Source organism: Polypterus senegalus, chromosome 11 (genome assembly GCF_016835505.1).
Source record: "Polypterus senegalus isolate Bchr_013 chromosome 11, ASM1683550v1, whole genome shotgun sequence".
NCBI lineage: Eukaryota > Metazoa > Chordata > Cladistia > Polypteriformes > Polypteridae > Polypterus > Polypterus senegalus.
The window spans coordinates 122270136-122295525 of record NC_053164.1 but is presented as its reverse complement, the minus strand read 5'-3'; the positions used below and the strand labels follow the sequence as shown (position 1 = coordinate 122295525).

The following is a 25390-nucleotide window of genomic DNA, read 5'->3' as shown; positions in this document are numbered from 1 at the left end:
TTAAAATTTGCGATGAGTACGCAGCTTGCGACTTGCTATGAGCCTATGATATGAACTCTGTGTAAACTGTTGCCAAACTTAATCTGTACACTGTTGTTTAGACACAACTTAAAGTTTGACAGCATGCTTAGAAATAAAATTTGACGAAAAATAAAAATTTTGTAACACAGCTTACACGCTATTAGAGTACATGTCAAAAGTCAATGCCATGTCCAAGTGCCAGTATCCTAGTAGGCTAGGAGCTGCTCATTTACAATGGAATAAATTATAACTGAGGTTATAATGAAAATCTCACATTAACTTAACAATAAACTATAAATGTTCCGTCCTAATATGAAAAATTCCTATCCTGTACTTTATAGCTTTATTTCATCATACTAATAATCGCAGCTGAAAACCACTAATTATCGCTCACGCCGACGACTAGAGAACAACAAAATGCACAACACATAATCAAAAGTAATTATTAGTACCAAAAATTTTAATACTAGATGTGAGATAATATAACTTGAAATAATGTACAGTATATTCTAACTCAAATGTAGCGTTATTGAAACAGAAATTGGCAAAAGGCAGTCTGACCAAATTTTTCGCTGTAACGTTGTGAAAATTTATTTTATGAAGTGCCAGCCCATGACCAGATCAGAGTCTGCGGCCCACCGGACATTGCCCAAATGCCCTAATGGCCAGTCCGCCCCTACTCTACGGTATTGCCAGAGTCCACCCACATATAGATCATCTCTTCACTGCCTGTAGCTGCTGCCTTTATGGCCTGTCAGTATCTCCTGACATTATTGCAGTGAAGCCCTCTTCCTTTAACTTGTCAGCTTCAGTTTTTGCTAGTGTTAACCAACAGGCTCTGAAATGCAACATTTGGGAAGATGACCTTAGACACAGCAGTAGTAAATCCATTGTTGTCACTGATTCAGGTTCAGCTAAGGATTGTATTTAAAATTAACAACTGAAGTTGGCTTAAAAGTTGTTTTTTTTTTCACGTAAATACTTAGGTTGACCAAATTTTCACAGTCCTAACTTAGGACACAATGTATTAATCAGACATATTAATTAGACATTTATTGAATTGAAAAACCTTGGCATGGGTCCCCACTTAGAGTTGTGTTTGCTTTGTTAGATGAATATAAAATTAAAGGTTTGTTATATTCCATAGGTTTGATCACCCTATGACTACTGTATCTATTATACAGTAGTATTAGTTCTCTTTGTTTAGACAAGTATACAAGTTGCTTTAACAAGGGCCTTGCAGCTTAAATAAGGTAACTTAAATAATTTTTAATCTTGACTACCAAAAAATAATGAGATGCACAGTAGAAAAGAATACAAAAGCTAAATTATATTTTCAGCGTGTGATCCCCACTTATTCATTTGCATAATGACAGGCAAAAATAGTCTTGCAGTTACATAAATTCAGCAGTGTATAGGCATATGTAGTGTTGTCTACTGGTATGAGGTGGAATAGTAAACAGTGAACAGCATAAAGTACTGAAAAGTTAAAATAAGGTGATGAGTACAAGTAAAAGATATATTATGTATTTTGGAAGTAAAAGAATTAGTAGAATATCACTGTTAATGTCTGTAAAGTGATGCCATAAAAAGGCAAATGGTTTTAATGTCTTTAAAAAACAGCAAAATAATAATAATACATACATATTTACAACAGGAAAGGGAGGACCATCACTAGCAGGGTCTCCTCCCAAGAGAAAGTGAATGCAAAGAAATATATTCAGTGTATCAAAAAGCAGCCCGAGATACTCACTTTTCCTAACTGTCCAGAAATGGGCACCAGTTTTGGCGGTGTTGACTTCCCAGTCTCCATTTCTTTCTCTGCCCCGTTGTCTTCCTCCCCTGCAAAAGGTTTGCTGGTGTTATTTCTGGCAGGTACTCTATCTTTGTGGCTCACTTTAATATAGAAGAAATCCTCAGTCTTCCCATGTTTGGAGATTGCTTTGGCATTGTTGTTAGCTGAGTCCTGGGAAAAGCCATACTTGATGTAGCCTTCCGTACTGCGGCTTGCTTTCTTTGATTGTGATGTCTTTTTCAACTTGTATTCAGAGGCACGGCAGTGCTTGTTGTGTAAACTATGACCTGTTATCAGACTGCTAACACTTCCCATGATTCTTTGGACTTCAGGAAGAGCAAAGTAAAAGTGAATTTAGCCTTAGTATTCAGAGTAGCGCTCTGACGGGGGATAGCATGTAACATGATCATAGCCACAACATATCCAGAACAAATCCCCTTGAATTAAACCTGCAAGAAAAATATACTTGTGATCAGTACTTGGCTCACTATGTTACTATACTTGATTAATTATTTAGAAATCTATTCACTGATAGATACAAGAAAAGCAGCTGGTGCTCAGAATGGCAGAAGGAAGATTTGAAACAAATTAAAAACCAAACCACTCATCATAAGTAATCTTTTTGCCTTTCAACTAAACTAAACAGGTAACAAGTAAACAGGATATTCAAATTTTGCAAAATTATTTAACATAAAAAACTGAAATATCACATTAAGTCATGTGTTCAGACCCTTGGTTTGACATTTTGGATTAAACTCAGTTGCATCTCATTCTATTGATCATCATTGAGATGGTTCTATGTATTCTTTGGAGTTCAACTATGGTAAATTTAATTGACTTGACATGATTAGGAAAGGCACATACCTGTCTATATGATGGCCTACCATTGACAATGTGCATCAGAGCAAAAACCAAGCCATGAGTTCAAAGGAATTACCTGCAGAGCTTAGAAACTAATGTGAGGAAGGCTACAAAACACTTTCTTCAGCACTGAAGGTTCCCAAAAGCACAGTGGCTTCCATATTTCTTAAAAGCAAGAAGTTTAAAAACAACCAACTCTCCTTGTTGAGTTGGCCACCAGACCAAACTGAGATATTGGATGAGAAGATTCTTGTTAAGAAAGGTGACCGAGGACCCAATGGTCACACTGGCTGAGCTTCAGAGAGCATGTGTGGATATGGGAGAAACTTCTAGAAGGGCAACCACCACTGCTACACTCATAAAATTTGGATTTATGACAGAGTGGCCAGACACACTCCTCTCCTCAGTAAAAGATATATGAAAGCCTGCACTTCAAGAACTAGGAGAAACAAGATTCTCTGGTCAGATGAAACTAAGATTGAACTGTTTGCCCTTAATTCTAAGTGTCAGGTCCAGAGTAAACCAGACACCGCTCATCACTTTTGCAACCCCATTCCAGTGGTGAATGATGGTGGTTGCAGCATTATGCAGTGGGATTGTTTTTCAGCAGCATTGATTATGAGACTAGTATAGGGTGGTCCACATCTAATTATGCAATTTGCATTACATTATAACTTATTAAGTTTATTACATAGAAAATCACCCGAAAAATCCCAGACCATCGAGATGTGTGTAAACTGACGACATGAAGAATTGTCTTCGTGCCTAACTGGAATCGTCCCCACAAAAATCAAATTCATCCAAGTGATCTGGATCTGCATAATTAGATCTGGACCACCCTGTATATATATTATAAATGGCTTGAAGTTGGCTCATGTACTGACAATTTACCATTTTCTGGCACAGCATACTGGCAGTAAATGCTAGCATACTCTCACTCTGACCATCAAGGGGGATCTGTTTGAATCCTTGATTGATATACAGCTAGATTGATTTATATAGGATGGCACAGTGGTTTATACTACCTGGGTTTGAATTTTGTGCCTGGTGTGGTAGATAGGGGGCGCTCTTGCTCCCTTGAACCCCTGTCCACGACTCCAGACACCAGGTAAAAGTCCTCAGATTGACTTTATTAAATTGCCACAGTGCAAAAAACACCCTCTCCTCCACTATTCTCATATAAATCACAATACCAATCACAAATACACAAATAACCAATCCTCCAGCTCCCAGACGCATTGCCACACTTCCACCCAGCTCAGCTCGCCGTCTGGGAGCTCCCACAGTCCTTTTATATCTCCTGACCTGGAAGTGTTCCCAATCCCCAGTCCATGTGATTCTGAATCACTTCCGGGTCAGGTAAAAGCTCTTCTCTTTAACCCGGAAGCCCGACGCTCTTCCTATGATGAACTTCCGGGTCATAGGGCACAAAGAAGTCCTCGGTCCTCCCTGCAGCTCCCTCATGTGGCCCCCATGGCATCCAGCAGGACTGTGCATAAAAACCACATTGTCCATGATGCCCTGCTGGTCTTCTGGGGACCGCCATGCTGCAAGGAGGGCTCCACCTGGCGGCTTGGGGGTATTGGCCGGGATAAACGACCGGCCATCCTCCACACTGGTCATAGTCTGTTAGGACCTTAAATGTTTGCTGCCTGGGTTTCCTTCATGCACTTGTAAGCTATACAGCAGTATAAAATCAATTTGGATCATTAAACTGTTTAATGCTTAGTTCAAGTTGAATCTTGTATCCTGTTGTGTAGGTAAACTCCACTGTAATATCTGTGATTTAACTACTTAGCAGATGAGCATGTACTGTAGTCTGGAGGTTGACATGTCATCTGATGGAGAGATGAGACCAGAACTTAAAGTGTAGATCATAAGGAGTCAGAGCTCATAGTGACAGCCTGGGCAGAATGGGAGTGCATTGACAATGGCAATTTGAGCACCGGAGCACAGTGCTGTTAATTAGGCTGATGAGGTTGAATTACATCATCACCCTAACAAATAACATGAAATCAGTACTGTTTACACAAATGCTTGCATGTATGATTTTACTTGGATATCTAGTAGTCTTGAATTGTTCCATTGTCCTCATCTTGTACAGTTGTTCAGCAGCCAGCTTATTTTTAGACTACATTGTCCTGATGGTGCTTTTCAATTTGTGCAGCTGCCAGTTAGACATGCGTTTTTTTCTTTTTCACTTTAGCAATCAAGAAATAGATAGGTTTAACATTAATTAGGCTGATTTTATCAAAGCCTGTGTAATAAACTTTGTGCATTTAAACATTATAAAAATGTACAAACAAATATTTAATGTAGTTTGGGGTTTAGAGTGTAGAGCGCTGAAAATCAGAAGTAGTAGAGCTAAGTGCTGGGTGAGACTGAGAGCTCATTAGCATCTTCTGATTATGAAAGAACCCAACTTTAAATTAATTCAAGGAATGTTCCTGAAAATATCATTCACTTAGTTCATTGTGCTCCTGAATTATGCAAATAATGGACAACAGATAGATGAATAAAGTAAAAAATAATTGAAATAAGCTAAAACTACAAATTGCCAACATAAAGAAATAGATACAATGATTAATGCAACAAGAATTTAGCTGAGAGAAAAAAGATTCAATGTACTATAGAGGACGTCAAAACAAGGAGATAAAACACAAGTACATGAAAAATCTGTGTTCTTCCCAATTGATTCTGGGGTTCATCAGGGGTGTGTGATCTTACTCTGTTCAATGCTTGTATGGACTGGGTGTTGGGCAAGGTCATGGGGTCCAGCGGCTGTGGGACATCTGTTAGTGAAGAAAGATTCACGGATCTTGACTTTGCTGACGATGCTGTGATTTTCGCGGAGTCAATGGAGGTTCTGATCGGGGCGCTCGAGAGACTGAGCGAGGAGTCTGAGTGTCTGGGCTTTGTGAGTGTCCTGGATAAAAACCAAGATCCGGGCCTTTAATGACCTCTTAGGCACGGTTATCAGCAGTGTGTCTGTCTGCGGAGAGAATGTCAACCTTGTTGAGAGGTTTACTTACCTTGGCAGTGACATTCATGTCTCTGGTGACTATTCCTATGAAGTCAGTAGACGGATTGGGAGAGCATGGGGGTCATGAGGTCACTGGAAAGGGGTGTGTGGCACTCTCGATATGTATGCAAAAGGATGAAGGTCCAAGTCTTTGGAGTCCTGGTACTTCCTGTCTTGCTATATATGGTTGCAAGACATGGACGCTATCCAGTGACCTGAGATGAAAACTGGACTACTTTGGTAATGTGTCTCTCCCGGAAAATCCTTGGGTACCATTGGTTTGACTTTGTGTCCAATGAGCGGTTGCTCATGGAGTCCCGAATGAGGCACATTACATGAGGAAGCGTCAGTTACGGCACTACGGCCATGTGGCGCGTTCCCCAGAGGGTGATCCAGCTCATAAGATCCTCATTGTAGGGAACCCGAGTGGCTGGACCAGACCAAGGGGTCGCCCACATAACACCTGGCTGCGGCAGATAGAGAGAAATTCCCAGAGGGTGGGACTGGACCGCGTATCTGCCTGGGGGGTTGCCAACTGGGATCATGAGTTGTTTCGTCGTGTAGTAGGTGTGGCAATGCACTTTACCAGTGCATGCTCCCCAACTTGACTTGACATGGAAAATGGCCGAGTGCTTTGTGCTTGCAAAGAGATGCAATAGTTAGCTGAAATGGAATTATGGATTTATACTCGTGAAAACATTTGGTTATTAATGTTATGAAAAACAATCTGAGATCAATATAAGTAACCAGCACTGCAAAGCATAAAGCATCTTGCTAAATGCAGTAGAAAGAAACAGAAATTTCCCTTCAAGAGAGTATTATGTACAAATAATGCCTTAAATAAGCACCCAATCAGCATGATGAATAAAATGAACAACAACAAACAGGGAAAAAGCACAGCAGTTCATAGTGGAAAATACAGTTATCAGTACTATACAAAGAAGAGTGATCAATACAGTGAGACAGTATATCTTGATTAATGAAGGAGTGACACACTCGCTGATTCATTCAGGCAACAACATTTAGAAATCAACAGAGAACAAGAACAAACAGTGATCAATAAAAAGGTTGATCAGATTCAACATTCACTATGAAGGAAAAGAATGTAGTGATTAGTATTAGTGAGAAAAGGAGTGAGTGATCAATTAAATCAGATATGCACTACCAATTACTTCAAAAACTCACTGAGTGATTATTACAATTTGCTACTATTTAAGATTGTTTTAGAGTGCTTCTGGCAATTTTTTCCCATATATGTTAATATTTTTATGTTCTTTTCCTGCTGTTTATGTTATCATCCGATACTAATGGTGCAGGACAGTCACTGTGACCGAAGTATAAGTTCAGTACTTTTTAACGTCAAAGTTCTTTCTTCACCATCATGGTACCAATCTGTCACATAAAACTGTGTTCCAAAGTGTAGCATTTTTTCATACATTTTAAAGACACCTTGTCTGTTCTTGCCGCTTAAAATAAGGCTGAAGATGATAGAAAAAAGTCTTAAAACTTACCAATTATTTCCACTTTGTAGCAGCAAAGGTTTTGAAAAAAATGTCTTCTGCGTTTATGAGGCATTATTGCGATAACAAAAGAAAACTGGGAATACTTATTTTATTGCAGATTTTTGGTCCAATTTTTCCTGTTTGCTTGTCATCTCACAGCCGTTGTTATGAGTTGAGTTATGACATCCCAGCCAGTCCCTTCTTTGACAAGCTATATTACCCATAATGCCCTACTATTGCTTCTGCAATTCTGCCTCTTCAGCACTTATGTTCTGCCTTGGCTTGTAGCAACAGACAGTTGTGAACTAAAAGCATATGATTATTTTTTCTGAAACAGTGCATTCTTTCATGTTATGTTACATAGCTTACAGAGCAAGATTCAGGCCAAGAGGAAATATATTGAAAAGAGCACATAAGAGTTTCATTGTACTTTGTACATATAACAGTAAATCTGAATTGAACTGATTGCACTGCATTGTATTTTTAATAAAAGCCTTGGATTTTTGTAAGAATCAAGCCAGAGGAGTGTATGACAGAACAAATTAAAGCCCCAAAAGCCAACTATTCACATTTTTCTTAATGCACACTAATGGATTCACACTAATAAATTGGTACCGCAAGCGAACTATGATATTTAGCACAACGAGAAAGTCGCAAAATCAACGGAATGTTCAAGCAAATTATAGAAAAAACCCAATGTAAATCAATAAAGTAGTTGTCTTGTGAAAAGCAGACAGACATACAAAAAAACTATAAGAAATTTCGCACTTGGACCATAAAATTTTTAAAACCGTTTCTTAGCAAGCAGCTATGGGCCAAAGGTAACCTACATTCCAAATTTCAAGTCCCAAGTCCTCATGGTTCGAGAGATTTCATGATGAATGCGTCAGTGGTATTTGGCTTTTATATATATAGATTAGCTGTACCCCGTGGCTGCATCCACATAGTAATGAAACAGGACAAACTTTAAAAACAATAGATGTTAGCACTATATCTGATCGTGTTCAGCTCTGACAGGAAAGCGCTCCCCGCGTGGGGAGAAAAACACATGGCTGTGATATATCTGGCAATCAGTAGCTACCCTGTAAAACACACTTAGCTCTGATCTCTCTCTCAAAAACGTCAAACGTTACTCCTTAACAATCTGTAGATAATAATGTCAGTTGAACAAACAGGTATCGCTAGCTAAGCGAAGGTAAGGTGCACTGCAACACATGGTGAGATGTAGAGTAACTCGAACAGAGGCTGGCGAAGGAATGAGAATGATCCTGCCCCCCTGCTCTCGGCCCACAGCCGCGCTCTTGGATTTGCATAAATATATTGATACTGCAAGCGAACTATGGTACTTAGCGCGATGAGAGAAGTTACAAAATCAACCGGAAAGTTCAAGCAAATTATAGAAAACAACCAGATGTAAATCCATTAAGTAATTCTCTGATGAAAAGTGGATAGACATACAGACAGAATGCGGTTGGACCATGAAATGTTTAAAACCATTTCTTAGCTAGCACATATGGGCCAAGTCCTCATGGTTCGAGAAATTTCGTGATGAGTGAGTCAGTGAGTATTTGGCTTTTATATATATAGATATATACATTTAATCCCTTAGCAGATTATTGAATTTCCAAGAATAAGAACTTTATATGCCCAGAACTATGACTTGGAGTACAGTAGCTGAATTGTGATTCTTAATTTTCTGAAACTAAATGCTGCAATGACTGAATTAGGAGAGCAAACTACTGAATACAACAAAAGGTTTGAACCAAGTTATTCTACAAACTATAGTAGTGTTTCTTTTTAAATCATAGATTTGAGATATTTCTCTTCTTTTTTGCTTTGTATTTGGTAGCCTCCTCTTCTCCCAACTTACTCTGTTCCCAGTGTCTGTTGCAAATGAGCCTGAATAACACGATTAGACATCACAAGTGAAATTGATGAATTTATTACAAATGAGTCTTTTATGACAGAAAAGCTGTAAAAATGACTTAAGGAGATGTAAAGAAAAAAAAGTTTTGTTGTTTCAGAATATGTTATAGCTTTTAGAAATACCTTCACTTTCTCTGTCATGGTCTAATGGAAAAATACTGACCTATATAAACACACTGTAGAATTCGTAGGTTGCCCTAAACAACAAAAGGAACCACATTTGTATTTAATGGCTTCTTTTTGCTTTTATCATTTTGTATAATCAATAAAGAGTGGAAAAAATGGCTCCATTTTACATTTGTGAATTATCCTAGGGGCATCACTTGAAATGTAGGTAATTTCAGCCTTGTAATAAATGAAGGGCCTTCAGGGATGTAATGCAGACACTGCTAGGAAATGGAGAATCCTTTCTAGGTGAAGGATGACTGAATTGGTAAATGCACCTTTGGATATCTGCAACTTCTGCTTTCTTTTTGCAAAGACGAGTACTTCTGTAAGGTAAGACTGGCAATAATTGCTTAGTCTACTAATAAAAATTACAGCAGTGAGTGACAGATTTTATGGTTCACTCATGTTAAGTGAGAGTCCACTGCTCATCATATAAGGAGCCAAACACACTTCCAAGGTATGCTACAAAGAAAGAGGATTTCTGTTTGATTATTGTTCTTTCATGGGCAACATAGGCAATTGTCAGTGTTTGAATAGCATGATAAAATGTGCAGCTTGTAATAGAAAAGTTACTCTGGGCCTAATCATTTTACTTTTGTCTATTTAGGTTACATGTCTAAATGCCAACCTCTTTAGGAGGAACTGATGTCAGAGTTATTATGATCTTTAAGCTGCCTAACCTTAACTAGCTAGCTCAAAAACCTGATATACCTTTTTCTGACAGATGTTAGAGTCTGTACAAAGCTCAGTAATTCTCAGAGTGTTAAAGTAATATCTGCATGGGACATTATCACACTCATGTGCTCTAGAACACTGGCATCTACAATCAATTTCAAAAAAGCGCTCATCTGCTAGCATCAGTTTGCCATTTTTTTTTTTTTTTTAGAAGAGAGGAATTTCAGCAAGAATATTCAGGCTACACAGCACAGAGTTCTTTCGTGGTGGACACGATCTTAAAGCATCTACCACAAACTGGGCAGTATTGTTTACTGAGATGTGTTTCTGTTCAGAAACTGATTTTGAAGACAGGGCAGATTATCAGGCTTTAGCATTCTGCTTTACCACTAAATTCATTCATTCATTCATCCATTTATTCAATCAATCATTCATCTTCCAGTCCAAATGAGAATTGAGAAATCATTATTTCAAAAATCTCAGTTTTCCCATTGAGTTATTTTCAATATTAGGCCCCCACATATTTTAAAATGCAAATACGTACAGATTTATATATTAATACAGATGTAATGACATGTGTAACTAGTATATTGAAACAGTTTTAAGGAAAACAAAACACAAGTATTATGTCAGATTAACACTATAATCTAGGCCACCTTGCCACCTAATACAGTATTAAACACCATTAGTTGTAACAATAGTCCTGTCATGTATATGCAGCGCAGTGAAATTTTTCCTTGCATGTCTGACCAACATACAACAATTCATCATGACTTTTGATTATACTGTCTATTATATAAAATTTAATAATATCAAGTCTGAAAAATAAATATAGATACATTTATCTGTTAATTGATTGTATGTTAGCAACTATATTACAAATACAGTGTATATGGCTTATAGTCTGAGAAAATGTTATGTACCTATTACATATATAGTAATATGCATATTATAAATATTATAATATATATTATGTATTGTGACAAGCATCAGCATTAAAGCTATGACACACTCCATTTTTACATGTAAGTGAGGACTATTATTGTTTTCTTCTGCTCCAGCCCCTCCCACATTTAGCCACAAGGGACACCATCAAAAACAGCAAACGTGCAGGATCCCCACAATCTGTTCTCTGAATCTCACTTTCTGCCCCTACTGCTTTCCATATACTCTTTCTGGCTTTTTTTCTTGACGCCAATTTGCAGGTCTTTCCAGTCTCCTTTCATTCCTTCTATTGTCCTCCTGACCCTGCAACGCGTGCCCAGCTGCCTGGTTTATTTGTCTCTATGATGTCATCCATGTGTACTGGGCTGAAGTGCCTACACAGCTCCTCTGTGCTTTGGCAGTAGGTTACAATATAAAATTATCTGTTTGATTATTATGTATAATAAGTGTAAGTGCTTTCCAGTATAGCATGTGATTGTATTACTTGGAAATTGATTGCAATTAAAATACATATACAGTAAAGATTAATATAAAATGATCTACTACAGTATATTGTACATACATATTGTAACATATATATAAAATATCTATCTATCTATCTATCTATCTATCTATCTATCTATCTATCACACATTACATTAATAATAATATTACTAAGTATAATATAAACCTGCATATTTATATATTACACACATAATTGTGGCTTGTACAGGTAACAGAATATTAAGTTTTTAAGGTCATACATTTTATACCCTTTTCAGGTTACTTTTGAAATATGTTTTATAACAGACAAATTATAATTTGTTTATCTAATGTGTACACATTTTCTTTTGTGGTGAGCAGAAGTAAAAAGGTGTGAACAAATCATCAGGCTTTACCTCTCTACTTTACCACTACAGTCATTCATTCAATCTTTCATTTTTTAGCCCCATTGAGAATCGAGAAATCTTATTTCAAAAATCCCAGTTTTTTTAGTTGTGCAATTTGCCCATTCCTTTATTTTCTATGTTGAGCCCTTCTCAATCTATCACAAATTTTAAAATGCAAATAAGTAGATCAGGACACAATCCGCAAAGAAATCAATTTGATAGACTCCATAGAATAACTTGACAATATTCCTAATGATGAATTCAGTGCCAAGCTGATGAAGGGACGTCAGATAGAGCTGGGATTTTGAAATCAGTTGTATCACCACAATTTCAGCATGACACCCAGTAGAAAATATGCATGTGATGACATTCGGGCAGAATGTACAGCGAAAAACCAAAGTACACGAGCGACATTTATGTTTGCCTAGGGTGTATGTATTATTTCAACCCCATAGCCATATTTCAAGGCATTATTTAAATGTTGTTTGTCAGAACCCTATGACAGTTATTTTGTCAGAACTTTACCACTTGCATTAACTGCTGTTTTCATAATAAACCAACACAATGTTAAAATATGAAAATATTTTGTGGGGTTGAGATGCTATCTCTTTAAAGGATTCTGCATGATGTTAACTGCTTGTCTTTTTTAATCTAACTACTACTACAGTACATCATCATTCTGCCAGTCATGACAGCACCTCAAGCACATATACAACATTTTAAACAAAGTGCAGAAAATGTTAGGTAAAGACAAGCAAAAATATAAATGAGTTAGCTGCAGGTGTAGAACTTCAACTTAGGGTTATTCTTTGCGCCGGTGGGCCTTTATGCTAAAGGAAGAAATATTGCTATGCTACTTACAGGTTGTTGGGATTTTGTCAGGTTCCTCTTTTGAAACAAAATGATGCTAGCTGCCCATTTTCTTCAGTAAAGACATCTTTAGCTGCTACCTTTGGTGTGAAGAAGGGATCAGATTAGCCAAGGAGTGAGCACAACAGACAGCCTAGGTTTGTTCATTGAAGAACCAGCATCCATCTTCTTAGGTGATCCAAACCCTTGCATCTTGTACATCCACACACTACCCTTGGTGGTGCATACCTGTTTATTTTTATCTATTTTTTTGGAATATTTTCTGAATGTCAAGACTTGCTTACTTACTTAAAGTCCAGGTAAGGCAGCTTAGCTTAGTCCACTTTTGAAAGGCTGTACTCATCCCTGCTTGGGACCTTTTCTCATTACAGAGGGATCCTGCTTTGCTCAAGGTGATGAATGAGTCTCAGGCCGCTCAGTGAATAGTCCTCCCAATTTAACTTGCTCTCTGCCTGCCAGCCTACTACGGGGGGGTCAGGGGCATTTATTTAACAAGCACAGCTTTGCATAACTGACATGTAAATGTGGAGTGGGGGGAAGTGTATGAGAGTGTGTGCGCGCGCGCCAGAGAGTGATTTGTTCCCCCTGGGAGCAGACAGCACAACGCACACATCGTTACACAAATGTGCCTCTAAAGTGATTAACTCCTCCACTGACAATGCTTTCTTTGGCCTGACTTTACATCCTTCACTCGGCACACTTCACACCCACAGCTCAGATCGGCTCAGCTCACCAACGTTATATGGTGCGAACAATGAACTGATATGCTGATTAGACAGAGGCCAGGACCCTTTGTCTGGACAGAAGGAGCTTTGCCATCTAATTTATTCTTTATCTCTAACCAATCAATGGAACATTTAATGAAAATCACCCTTGAGGGGAAAAAAAAGAATGGATCATAACAATAGTAGTAAAAGTGCATAATTAAAAAACGATATTAGTAGGGATTTTGTAGACAGAAATAATGCACGAAATGAACAAAGCAAAATTTACTGAAACTTTCTTCCTACAGAATAGGGATAATACTAAAATATGTATTAATAAACATAACATCACTAGTATAATTAAAACAAAATGAAAGGCAGCATGTGTCATGTATTCACATTCTGGTTACTGTGTATGTATGTGTGTGTGTTTGGTATTTGCAGGTCCTTGCTGTGCCCACATGGCTTTTCTGCAGGTACTCACGGTTTTTGTCCTTACATCCCAAGAAATATTTGGAAGAGTCTCTAAATTGCCACATTGTCATTGAGTGTGGGTGGCAGCTTGAGAGTGCCCTGAGACAGCCTGGCATCCCACCATCCTGGTGACGGTTTCTGACTTGCAGTGAGTTCTGCTGGGGTAGACCTCAACTCACCACAGACCAGTAGTGCAACACCTTTGAATAGATGGATGGATGGATGCATTCAAAATGCCTCGCAACCTCTGTTGAAAACTATTTTTACCAAAAGGGTGTCATGGAAGTTACTGCTCCTACCTGAATCCTGGGAACAAATGTTCACCTAAGCGCTGCTTACGTAAGGTTTGCATGTTTTTTTGTGTTCCTAGATTCCAAAAACTGTGCACTTTAGATTGGCTTGTGACTTTAACTTGGCCCATTGTGTCTGAATATGAATGTGTGTGTGTGTGTGTGTGTGTGTGTGTAAGTGTGCCCTGTGATTAATTGGCTCTCTATCCAGGGTTGATTGTCTTCGCATTCAATGGTGTGGGCATAGACTCAGGCTTGGCAACACTCTGGGCTGAATAATCAAGTTAAACAAATGATGAATGGATGGATGTTCCCTATAGAAAGACAGACAAAGTGGCATTCCGCACTAATTATTTTGATATTTGAATTATTGCTTCTCTCCTATGACCTTGAATTTAATAGGAAGTATAAAAAATGGATAGGTGAATTATAGCATCTATAAATTGCTAGTACTGCATTTCAAATGGAATAATTTACTTTCACAGCAGATTTTCTGGCCAGTGCTACCAGCACTAAGAAATCAAAAAATAATGTTTCAAGTAATAATTCTGTTTTTTAAAAGAAATGTGTGGACACACTGCTTGGATGACTATTCAATTATTGGTAACACTTTAGTTTACTAGTGCAAAACTGAATCTATTACTCATTTACTCTTATGTAACAAGACCTTAATAAAGACTTCTTTGGGTCTTCATAACACTTATTAAAGCAACAATAAAGTGTTTTTTCATCTCTCCAATGTTGCCTACTAGTAAAACTTCACTTTGGAATGGTCTGAGGTGGCTTACCTGAGACACATTTCTCTCGATATTAGTGTATATATTTAGTATAAGACCAGTGAATCCTTCATGTTAAAAGTCATTTTGCCACCATGTCAATATGCCACACTGCACAGTGATGAACAGCATTGTTATTGTTAACATTGTTATGAAGACCAAAAGAAGACTTTGTTGAGGTCTTGTTACATAAGAGTAAATGGGTTAGATGCATTTTTGCAGAACATAAACTAAAGTGTTACCCAATTATTAATTGAGCTGTTGCCTTTGTGACCTTTGTATGTTCTCCACAAGTCTGTGTGTGTTTTTTCTGTGGCTGTTGTTTCTTTCATTAGCTGAAAGCATTCTGTTAGCTTGATTAATAACAGTTAAATGAGTGCGTGTGGGTGTATCTGTGTGGACTGTCACCGCCTTCAGTGCCTGTTGCTGCAGGAATCAGATCCAATTCCCCACCATCTTGAACAGAAAAAAGTAGGTTTAGAAAACAAATGGATTGACAGCCAAAGCATAAAATAGACATTTAAGATACAGCTTTACGTTCATGTCATATCCATGTGGTGAAATCAAAGAAAATGAGATTTAACAGCTTTTATTAACATGTCAGACACAGTACAATAAGGACTCCACAACTCCAGTTTAAAAAACTTTGTATTGATTGATGTGATGGTTTTAGCTGGTTTTTGAAAAATATAGTCTGTTACTAAAAAAAGTAAAGACAATGGGTAAAAAAATTGGTTTGTCGGAAAGTGAAATCAAAAGAAAACAAAAGTGGAATACTTAAACAAGAGTGACTGGAGCTTTTAGAGTCTTTGAAATGGTTATGAAGAAAAATATGGTTTGGTGTAAAACAGTCATTTTAATAAAAGGAAAAAGAGAAATGTTCCTTCATTTTAAGTCAAGTTTTAAAAACCTGGTTGAGCACTGATTCCTGGTGTACTTTTATTTTTTTTATAATAATACTAATAAGATAATAACCCTGTAATTGACTAGTATAGTCCAGAGCTGCTCCTTTCCTGGTGCAAGATACTACCAGTGTAGGCAGAAATTCTAAAATTAATTTAAGTCTTTTAAAATGATTGATGGATGAATAATAATATTAGTGATGCTGTTACTATAATGGGTAGTGTCACTAAATCAGAGCAGACCATTGTGTGTGTCTGCATGCTCTCCTCAGATGTTTCTGTGGGTTTCCTCCCACTGTCCATAGACCTTCCATTAGGTTTATTGGTGACTAGCAAAATACCCGTGCTTCACAGTGGAGAAGTAGCGCATTAAAGAAGTTATGAAAAAGAAAAGGAAACATTTTAGAAATAGCGTAACATGATTGTCAATGTAATTGTTTTATCACTGTTATGAGTGTTTCTGTCAGCAAGGATTTGATTATCATTATTTCTTTCAATGAGGTTCGTATTTGGAGGATGTCTTGTGTTCAAGTTATATTCCGTGTTTGTCAGTCGTTGTAAAGATAACAGGTTTCATTCATCGAAGTGTTCACCACCCAAATCGGTACTCATGAATCTAAGATGTTTAACAGGCATTCCCGGTATTAAGTTGTGGATTTGCCTGCGAATATTTAGCGGCAGCATGTCTATGAACTTAATTTAAACTTAAGCTTTACGCCTTGCTTTCCTATTGATATGTCTACAAAGGCTTGTTCGGCTTCAGAGGGTTGTTCCTTTCTTACTGCATCAATAAACAGCGCGTCTTCCTCTTTATGTGAGACATCATACACTGCATGCACAGGTTTACCTCTCCCAGTCCTGCAAAGTCAGTTCACATGAGCTGCTTGGAGTTAATGCATCAAAGGTTCTCAGCCGTGCTTGTGCTATCTTGTGACATCTTGGGATGTGCACGGCTTTATTTAATGTTAGCTCAGACCAGGAACTTAAAAGTTTCTCTCGCACTTTTGCTGAGTTTGTGCCAAACACTATTCTATCCCTGACCATCTCATCTTCGTTTGCATAAGCACTGTCCTTCACCAGCAATTTTAACTCTGTTACAAAGTGATGAAAAGTCTCGTTTATACCCTGCGTGCTCTCATTAAACTTGTATTTCGCGAATATTGTATTCGTCTTAGGCATGTTAAACGCCCGCGGCAGCGTGTCTATGAACCTAATTTAAAGTTAAGCTTCACACCTTGTCTTCTCATTTGTTTGCATAAGCACAGTCCTTCACCAGCAATTTTAACTCCGTTACAGCAATTTTAACCCCGTCACAAAGTGATCAAAAGTCTTGTTTATACCCTGCGTCTTCTTATTAAACTTGCATCTCACGAATATCGTATTCATTGTAGGCATGACAAATGCCAGCGGCAGCCTTTCCATGAACTTAATTTAAACTTAAGGTTTATACCGTGTGCTTTGTTTCCGCAGTAGCTGCACTTATGAATATGCTTGTATGCGTCATTCGCTTCATATTCTTTTGCTGCCTTCTCAATTGTGTAATGCATTTTAAGCTTTACACCTTGCTTTCCTATTGATAGGTGTACAAAGGCTTTTTCAGCGTCAGATTGTCGTTTCTGTCCTACTGCATCAATAAGCAGCTCGTCTTCCTCTTTATCTGAGACATCACACACTGCATGGGTTTACCTTTCCCAATCTTGCAAAGTCAGTTCACGTGAGCCGCTCGGAGTACATGTATCGAAGGTTCTCAGCTTTGCTTGTGCTATCTCGCGCGATCTTGCAATGTCCACGGCTTTTTTTAATGTTAGCTCAGACCCAGCACTTAAAAGTTTCTCTCGCACGTTTCCTGAGTTTGTGCCAAACACTATTCTATCCCTGACCATCTCATTTTCGTTTGCATAAGCACAGTCCCTCACCAGCAATTTTAACTCTGTTACAGCATGAGGGACGCAAATCCGCCTCACATGGCGACCAAGCTGCAGGCTATGGCTGTATATATGTACGAAAGCAGGTTCCAGTTATGATCGTTACACATAGAATTTTGAAATGAAACCTGCCCAACTTTTGGAAGTAAGCTGTAAGGAATGAGCCTGCCAAATTTCAGCCTTCTACCTACACGGGAAGTTGGAGAATTAGTGATGAGTCAGTGAGTGAGTGAGTGAGTGAGTGAGTGAGTGAGTCAGTCAGTCAGTCTTTTAGGGCTTTGCCTTTTATTAGTATAGTTGCAGTTTTGCGCCTGAGCCATTCTGCATATGGATGTATTGGAGTCAGTCTGGTAATGGACTGTTATCTTGTCTTAATATGCCTGGTCATGGTTCCCCTATTACTCTGAATTAAATAAGAAAAGAGATAATAGTATTAAAAAAATAATAATATTAATAGTAATAATAATAATACTAATGTTATTAACTAGTACTACTACTAATAATAGAATTATAAGTGCATTGCATGCTATTCCTTTTACTATAAATAATCAGATGATTCCATTATCCTCGTTACTTACAAATTTAAGTATTAAGTTTGACCCCATTCTTACTTTGCATAGCCATATTACCTCTGTAGCAAAGTGGTCTTTCAGGACTACTTCAGGAATATATCCAAACTCAGACCATTTCTGCTGATGCTAGATGTAGTAAAGCTAGTAAACTATTTTTTTTTTTTGCATAATCCTGCTTGGATTTATGCATCCTTCTTTCTTTCTTTCTTCTCAGACTCCCCCAAAAGACCATCCAAAAGTTTGGGTACTGTCCAAAATAGTGCTGCATATGTACTTACTAACACTCAAAAATATTTCCATATAACACCTGTGTTTTTTTCCTTGCCTGTTGAGGAATGGATCCCATATATGTCTTTGCTCCTCATATACAAGGGTTTTACTGCTACTGCAACCACATATCATCTGGTCTTACTTATTCCATCCACTTCAGCTAACTCTCTTCAGTCTGCAGTCTTTAATTGTATTCTATCTATCTATCTATCTATCTATCTATCTATCTATCTATCTATCTATCTATCTATCTATCTATATATATATATATATATATAAACTGCTCAAAAAAATTAAAGGAACACTTTGAAAACACATCAGAGCTCAATGGGAAAAAGAAATCCACCTGGATATAGATACTGATATATACTGGGTAATGTGTTAGGAATGAAAGGATGCCACATCGTTTGATGGAAATGAAAATGATCAACCTACAGAGCCCTGAATTCAAAGACGCCCCAAAAATCAGAGTGAAAAAATGATGTGGCAGGCTAGTCCATTTTGCCAAAATTTAAATGCAGCAACTCAAAATTGTACGCAGCACTTTGTATGGCCCCTGTGTTCTTGTATACATGCCTGACAACATCGGTGCATGCTTCTAATGAGATGACAGATGGTGTTGTGGGGGATCTCCTCCCAGATCTGGACCAGGGCATCACTGAGCTCCTGGACAGTCTGAGGTGCAACCTGGAGGCATTGGATGGACCAAAACATAATGTCCCAGAGGTGTTCTATTGGATTTAGGTCAGGAAAGTGTGGTGGCCAGTCAATGGTATCAATTCCTTCATCCTCCAGGAACTGCCTGCATACTCTCACCACATGAGGCCAGGAATTGTCGTGCACCAGGAGCAACTGTACCAGCATAGGGTCTGACAATGGGTCCAAGGATTTCATCCTGATACCTAATGGCAGCCAAGGTGCCTTTGTCAAGCCTGTAGCGGTCTGTGTGACCCTGCATGGATATGCCTCCCCAGACAATCATTAACCCACCACCAAACTGCTCATGCTGAATGATGTTACAGGCAGCATAATGTTCTTCATGGCTTCTCCAGACCCTTTCACTTCTGTCACGTGCTCAGGGTGAACCTGCTCTCATCTGTAAAAAGCACAGGGCACCAGTGGTGCATCTGCCAATTCTGGTATTCTATGGCGAATGCCAATCGAGCTGCATGCTGCTGGGCAGTGAGCTCAGGGCCCATTATAGGATATGGGGCCCTTGGGTCACCCTCATGAAGTCTTTCTGTTTGTTTGGTCAGAGACATTCACACCAGTGGCCTGCTGGAGGTCATTTTGTAGGGCTCTGGCAGTGCTCATCCTGTTCCTCCTTGCCCAAAGGAGCAGATACTGGTCCTGCTGATGGGTTATGGACCTTCTATGGCCCTCTCCAGCTCTCCTAGAGTAACTGCTTGTCTCCTAGAATCTCCTCCATGCCCTCGAGACTGTGCAGGGAGACACAGCAAACCTTCTGGGAATGACACGTATTGATGTGCCATCCTGGAGAAGTTGGACTACCTGTGCAACCTCTGTAGGGTCCAGGTATCGCCTCATGCTACCAGTAGTGACACTGACTGTAGCCAAATGCAAAACTAGTGAAGAAACAGTCAGAAAAGATGAGGAGGGAAAAATGTCAGTGGCCTCCACCTGTTAAACCATTCCTGTTTTGGTGTCATCTCATTGTTGCCCCTCTAGTGCATCTGTTGTTAATTTCATTAACACCACAGCAGCTGAAACTGATTAAGAACCCCCTCTGCTAATTAACTGACCAGATTTATATCCCATAAGTTTCATTGACTTTATGCTATACTCTGATTAAAAAGTGTTCCTTTAATTCTTTTGAGCAGTATATATAGCAGAATACCCGCGCTTCGCAGCGGAGAAGTAGTGTGTTAAAGAAGTTATGAAAAAGAAAAGGAAATATTTTAAAAATAACGTAAGATGATTGTTAATGTAATTGTTTTGTCATTGATATGAGTGTTGTTGTTATATCTATCTATCTATCTATCTATCTATCTATCTATCTATCTATCTATCTATCTATCTATATATATATATATATATATATATATATATATATATATATATATATATATATATATATATATATATATCAAAATACCCATGTTTGGTAGCGGAGAAGTAAAAAGAAAAGGAAACATTTTAATAATAATGTAACATGATTGACAATGTAATTATATATATATATATACACAGACACACACACACACACATATATAAACATATATATATACACATCATATATATATATACATATATATACACACACACATATATATACATATATATACACATATACAAATCTACATATATATCTACATATATATATATATTAGGAGTGGGACTCGATTAAAAAAATTAATCCAATTAATTAGAGGCTGTGTAATAATTAATCTTGATTAATCGTATGTAATCGCACATGTAAATTTGCCCCAAATCGCAAATGTTTTTTTTTAATTTAAAAGGGTTTTAGTGGGCGACAGAATCAAATAATAGACATGGACATGAATATTGTAAACTCAAGCTCTTTTAATTTCTGAAAAAAAAATGCTTTTAAACTGCATTTGAATTTAAAACAGAAACAAAAATACCATCCCTGGTTAAAATTGGGCAGACTTAAAAATAAAGTGGTAGTTTAAGTACTTTAAGTACATTTTCAGAATGGTATTGTCTTTAAATAATAATAACCAAAATTTCAACATAAAGTGCAGTTTTTCTTCTTAAAAAAATAAGTCAGAAACATAAAAGGTAATTTGACCAACTTAATCTTTAAACTCTGAGTAATCTTAGCCAAAATTATTTTGTACATTAGGCTAAAACAGTATGATCATTGAACATTTTGTAATTAGATGTAATTAGAATTACTAACGGTCACGGAAGTCCAATGATCCCCAGTTAAAGCCACAAAGTCCGCTTTCTGTAATGCATCTAATTTTGCTTGCTTTTCAGTGTGCACACAACCATGCTTTTATCAAGGCTACGCTCGGGTAGTTTTTTGAAATGAAATTTTCCTCCGATCAGTCGTAGGAATGCGCTTCATTCCGACTCTAACATTTTTGTAGCTGTGATGTGTGCATCAGTGTAATGGATGTACCAGGAAATCATGCATTGACAAAAGTTCCCCTTTGCTTGGAATTGAAAGTGTGATTAAATGCGTTATTTTTTGTTATGGAGTACATGCATCGAAGCTTCTCAGCTGTGCTTGTGCTAAGAAAAGGAAAGATTTTAAAAATAACGTAACATGATTCTGCGTTAACCGCATATTTTTTCATATGTCCCAAACCAAGGAGATGCGAGGTTAAAATGAATCGGGAAGCGCATACATACTCAGTGCATCCCTCTCGGGAATCGAACCTCGGATGTCGGCGCTAGAGGCGAAGCCTCTACAATTGCGCCACGTGTGTGGCTTGTCTATTTGAAAGTATTTAGATCAGAGTATATATATATATTCGCAGCGGAGCAATAGTGTGTTAAAGAAGTTATGAAAAAGAAAAGGGAACATTTTAAAATTAACGTAACATGATTGTCAATATACAGTAATTGTTTTGTGAGTGTTATGGAGTGTTGCTGTCATCAAGGATTTGATTATCATTATTTGTTTCAATCAGGTTCGTATTTGTAGGATGTGTTGTGTTCAAGTTACATTCCGTGTTTGTCAATCGTTGTAAAGATGACAGGTTTCATTCATCGATTCGTTTCTTACTGCATCAATAAACAGCTTGTCTTCCTCTTTATCTGAGATGTGACACACTGCATGCACGGGTTTTTTTTTTTACACTGTCTTCCTTTAGCGGGACATTCACTTTTTCCACCGTGTGCTTTGTTTCCGCAGTAGCTGCATTCTTTGGAACTGTTGCTTTTTGTCTGTGCACTGCGTCAGTTCATGTGAGCCGCTTGGTGTTCTTGCATCGAAGGTTCCCAGCTGTGCTGGTGCCATTTCGTGTGATGTCCACGGCTGTATGTAATGTCAGCTAAGACCCTTCACCCGTGAATATTTAGCGGCAGTGTTTCTATTGGATTGCCGCTGACGGACGGCCTTATATGGGCAGGTACTGAATTACAAACACCAGCGGTAGCCTGTCTATGAACTTAATTTAAACTTTAGGTTTACACCTTGCTTTGTTTCCGAAGTAGCAGCACTCATGAATATGGTTGTATATGTCAGTCGCTCACTTCTTATTGTTTCGCTGCCTTCTCAATTATATAATGCATGTTTTCTTCAGTGCTTTTTTGAGCTCTTCCTGGTTTTCTACGTACTGCATTGATAGTCAGTTCACATGATTACGTGGGAGGCGTGATGACGTCACACGAAACTCCGCCCCCCACGGCCATCCAGCTCAACTCCATTACAGTATATGGAGAAAAATAGCTTCCAGTTATGACCATTACGCATAGAATTTCGAAATGAAACCTGCCCAACTTTTGTAAGTAAGCTGTAAGGAATGAGCCTGCCAAATTTCAGCCTTCTACCTACACGGGAACTTGGAGAATTAGTGATGAGTCAGTCAGTCAGTCAGTGAGGGCTTTGCCTTTTATTAGTATAGATATATATTGTGAGGGTCGGCCGACATTTCAGTCCGGACAACTGGAAGAAACAGTCTTTACAGGATGCTACATCTCCCGGAACTCTAGATGGCAGCTCCCCTGGATAGAAATGGCTCCTCGGATTCCCGCAGGGCAGCATGGGACATGGAGTCCTTCTCTTTAGCCCTGTTGGGTGCCATAGATGCCGCTGGGGTGAGCTCACCAAGAACCCGGGGACTTTTATGATTATGCCACCCCAGAAGTGCTTCGGGGTCACGAGGACGGAAGCCCGCAATACTTCCGGGGCACTTGACGAAGGAAGATGTGGAAATGACCCAGAGAAGAAATACTTCTGGGTCATAGACATTAAAAGTACTGTGGGAAACCCCAGCAGACCGAGCTGGAGTTGGGAGGGTGTGTAACGGAGCTGCTGGGAGTTGGAGGATTGTATTGTGTTGATTATTGTGATTATTATTGAGAATTGTGGAGAGTAAGGTGCTTTGGGCACTTTATTGAAGAAAAATTATTAATAAATCTACATTGTGCTTTTATAAGTGTGGCTGGGACGTCTGTCTGGTGGGTTCAACGGGGCAACAGGGACCCCTAGCATCCACTATATATATATATATATATATATATATATATATATATATATATATATATATATATATATACACCCCTTTTAACCAGGGTGCAAAACGAGTTGTAAGTGGATGTAATAAGGCAGTAGTCTGGATGGAATCTGCTTTAGGGATTTGGATTGAAGACTGCCAGAAGAAGAACAACGGCAGTGCTACACAATCGCCTGAAGTGGCTCCTTTAGAAGAGCTGTAACGCTCTCCTTTGTTGTGCAGTAAAATTAAACTCATTGTTAACGGACAAGTCATCGTGTCATTGTTGGTGAGTAACCATAATTAATTTTCTACTTACAGTACTTAGTACATGTACGTACGTTTAGTGTCACTGTACACATTTACTGTATATTATTTTTCTTGCATTGTACGTATTTATTGCTGGTGGCCTGTCTATCGTATAGGCTGTAACATATGTGATATCGGAGACACTCAATAATATTTAGGTTTTACTGTGTGTTTTTATACATAATTTCAATGAATCTTACCTAATGTCTAAGAGAATACAAAGGGATTATGCTGTATAACTCTGCGAGGAATATTTATAAACAGTGTGGGAGAGTTTATAAGGGCTTAAAATATATAAAAATAACCATACAAACATATGGTTTCTACTTCGCGGATTTTCACCTATCTCGGGGGGGTCTGGAACGCAACCCCTGCGATCGAGGAGGGATTACTGTATATATATATATATATATATATATATATATATATATATATATATATTGTGGACTTGACCTGGACACAGACAGGCGGACATGTTCTTCAACCACCACACGTGTTTATTTACAAATATATACAATACTTATGGTCATTAAGATCCAGTCCAATGTACACAAAACACCCCAACACTCAGTCCTGACCACAAATGCCTTCTCTTCAGGCCGCCTCCACACCTCTCTCATGCCTTTTCCTCCTTCCACCCAACTCTAGCCTCGAATGAAGGTTTCCGGCATTCCCTCGTTGGCCACGCCCCAGCGTGGCGGAAGTGCCGGCTGTTCTCCCGGCAGCTCTCCGGGTGCCCTTCTAAATCTTCCCCCCAACACTTCCTGGTGTGGCGGAAGTGCTGAGGTCACAAGTTCCCAAGGCATTGGGGCGCCTCCTGGCAGTGACCACGTGCCCCTACAGGGTGGGGCTTCTCTGCCCTGAACCTGTGGCCCCCAAAGCAACCAGGAAGGTGGCCCCCACGTGATCCCAGATGGGCACACGCCCACTTACGGTCCTCCAAGGCGCCCGGCCGGGTCGTCGCCCCGGCATCCGCAACAATATATATATAAATATATGTAAAACAGTTACCATACACAACTTCTTGTATTAGTCATTTTCACATACCCCAGCGTACTCTCCAGAGTCGCATGGAGAGTTTTTTTTGGGGTCAAAGCACAGGGTCAGCTATTTGTACAGAACCCCTGGAGCAATTGCCGATTATGGGCCTTGTAAATCCATCTGAAACTGGAAGCTGTGTGGATCAACTCCACACCAGAAGCAACTCCCCGAATAAGGATACTTGATCTTGCGACCCAAGTGGTCATATTGTGTTATTTTGACTTTACTTTCTTTTATCTTTTTCATTATATGGAGTTTACAGAGGAGATACTAAATCCTTCATCTTGTGTTTGCTGTTTTATTACAACAAAAAAAAAAAAAAT

General features: G+C 38.6%; 1 protein-coding gene across 7 annotated transcripts in view; it reads right to left on the bottom strand.

The window, feature by feature from the left end:
* lzts1 (leucine zipper, putative tumor suppressor 1) overlaps positions 1-25390 on the bottom strand; it is a 160531-nt gene that overhangs the window by 20981 nt on the left and 114160 nt on the right. For 5 of the 7 annotated variants that reach the window (XM_039769577.1, XM_039769580.1, XM_039769579.1 and 2 more), the window contains one exon: positions 1775-2265. The exons of 1 other annotated variant lie outside the window; for it this stretch is intronic. In XM_039769577.1, coding sequence (XP_039625511.1) covers positions 1775-2131 — 357 coding nt within the window. In that variant the 5' untranslated portion in view covers positions 2132-2265. Of the gene's footprint in view, positions 1-1774; positions 2266-12645; positions 12735-25390 lie in introns of those variants that run through there. One more of the 7 variants, XM_039769582.1, reaches the window with a different exon arrangement.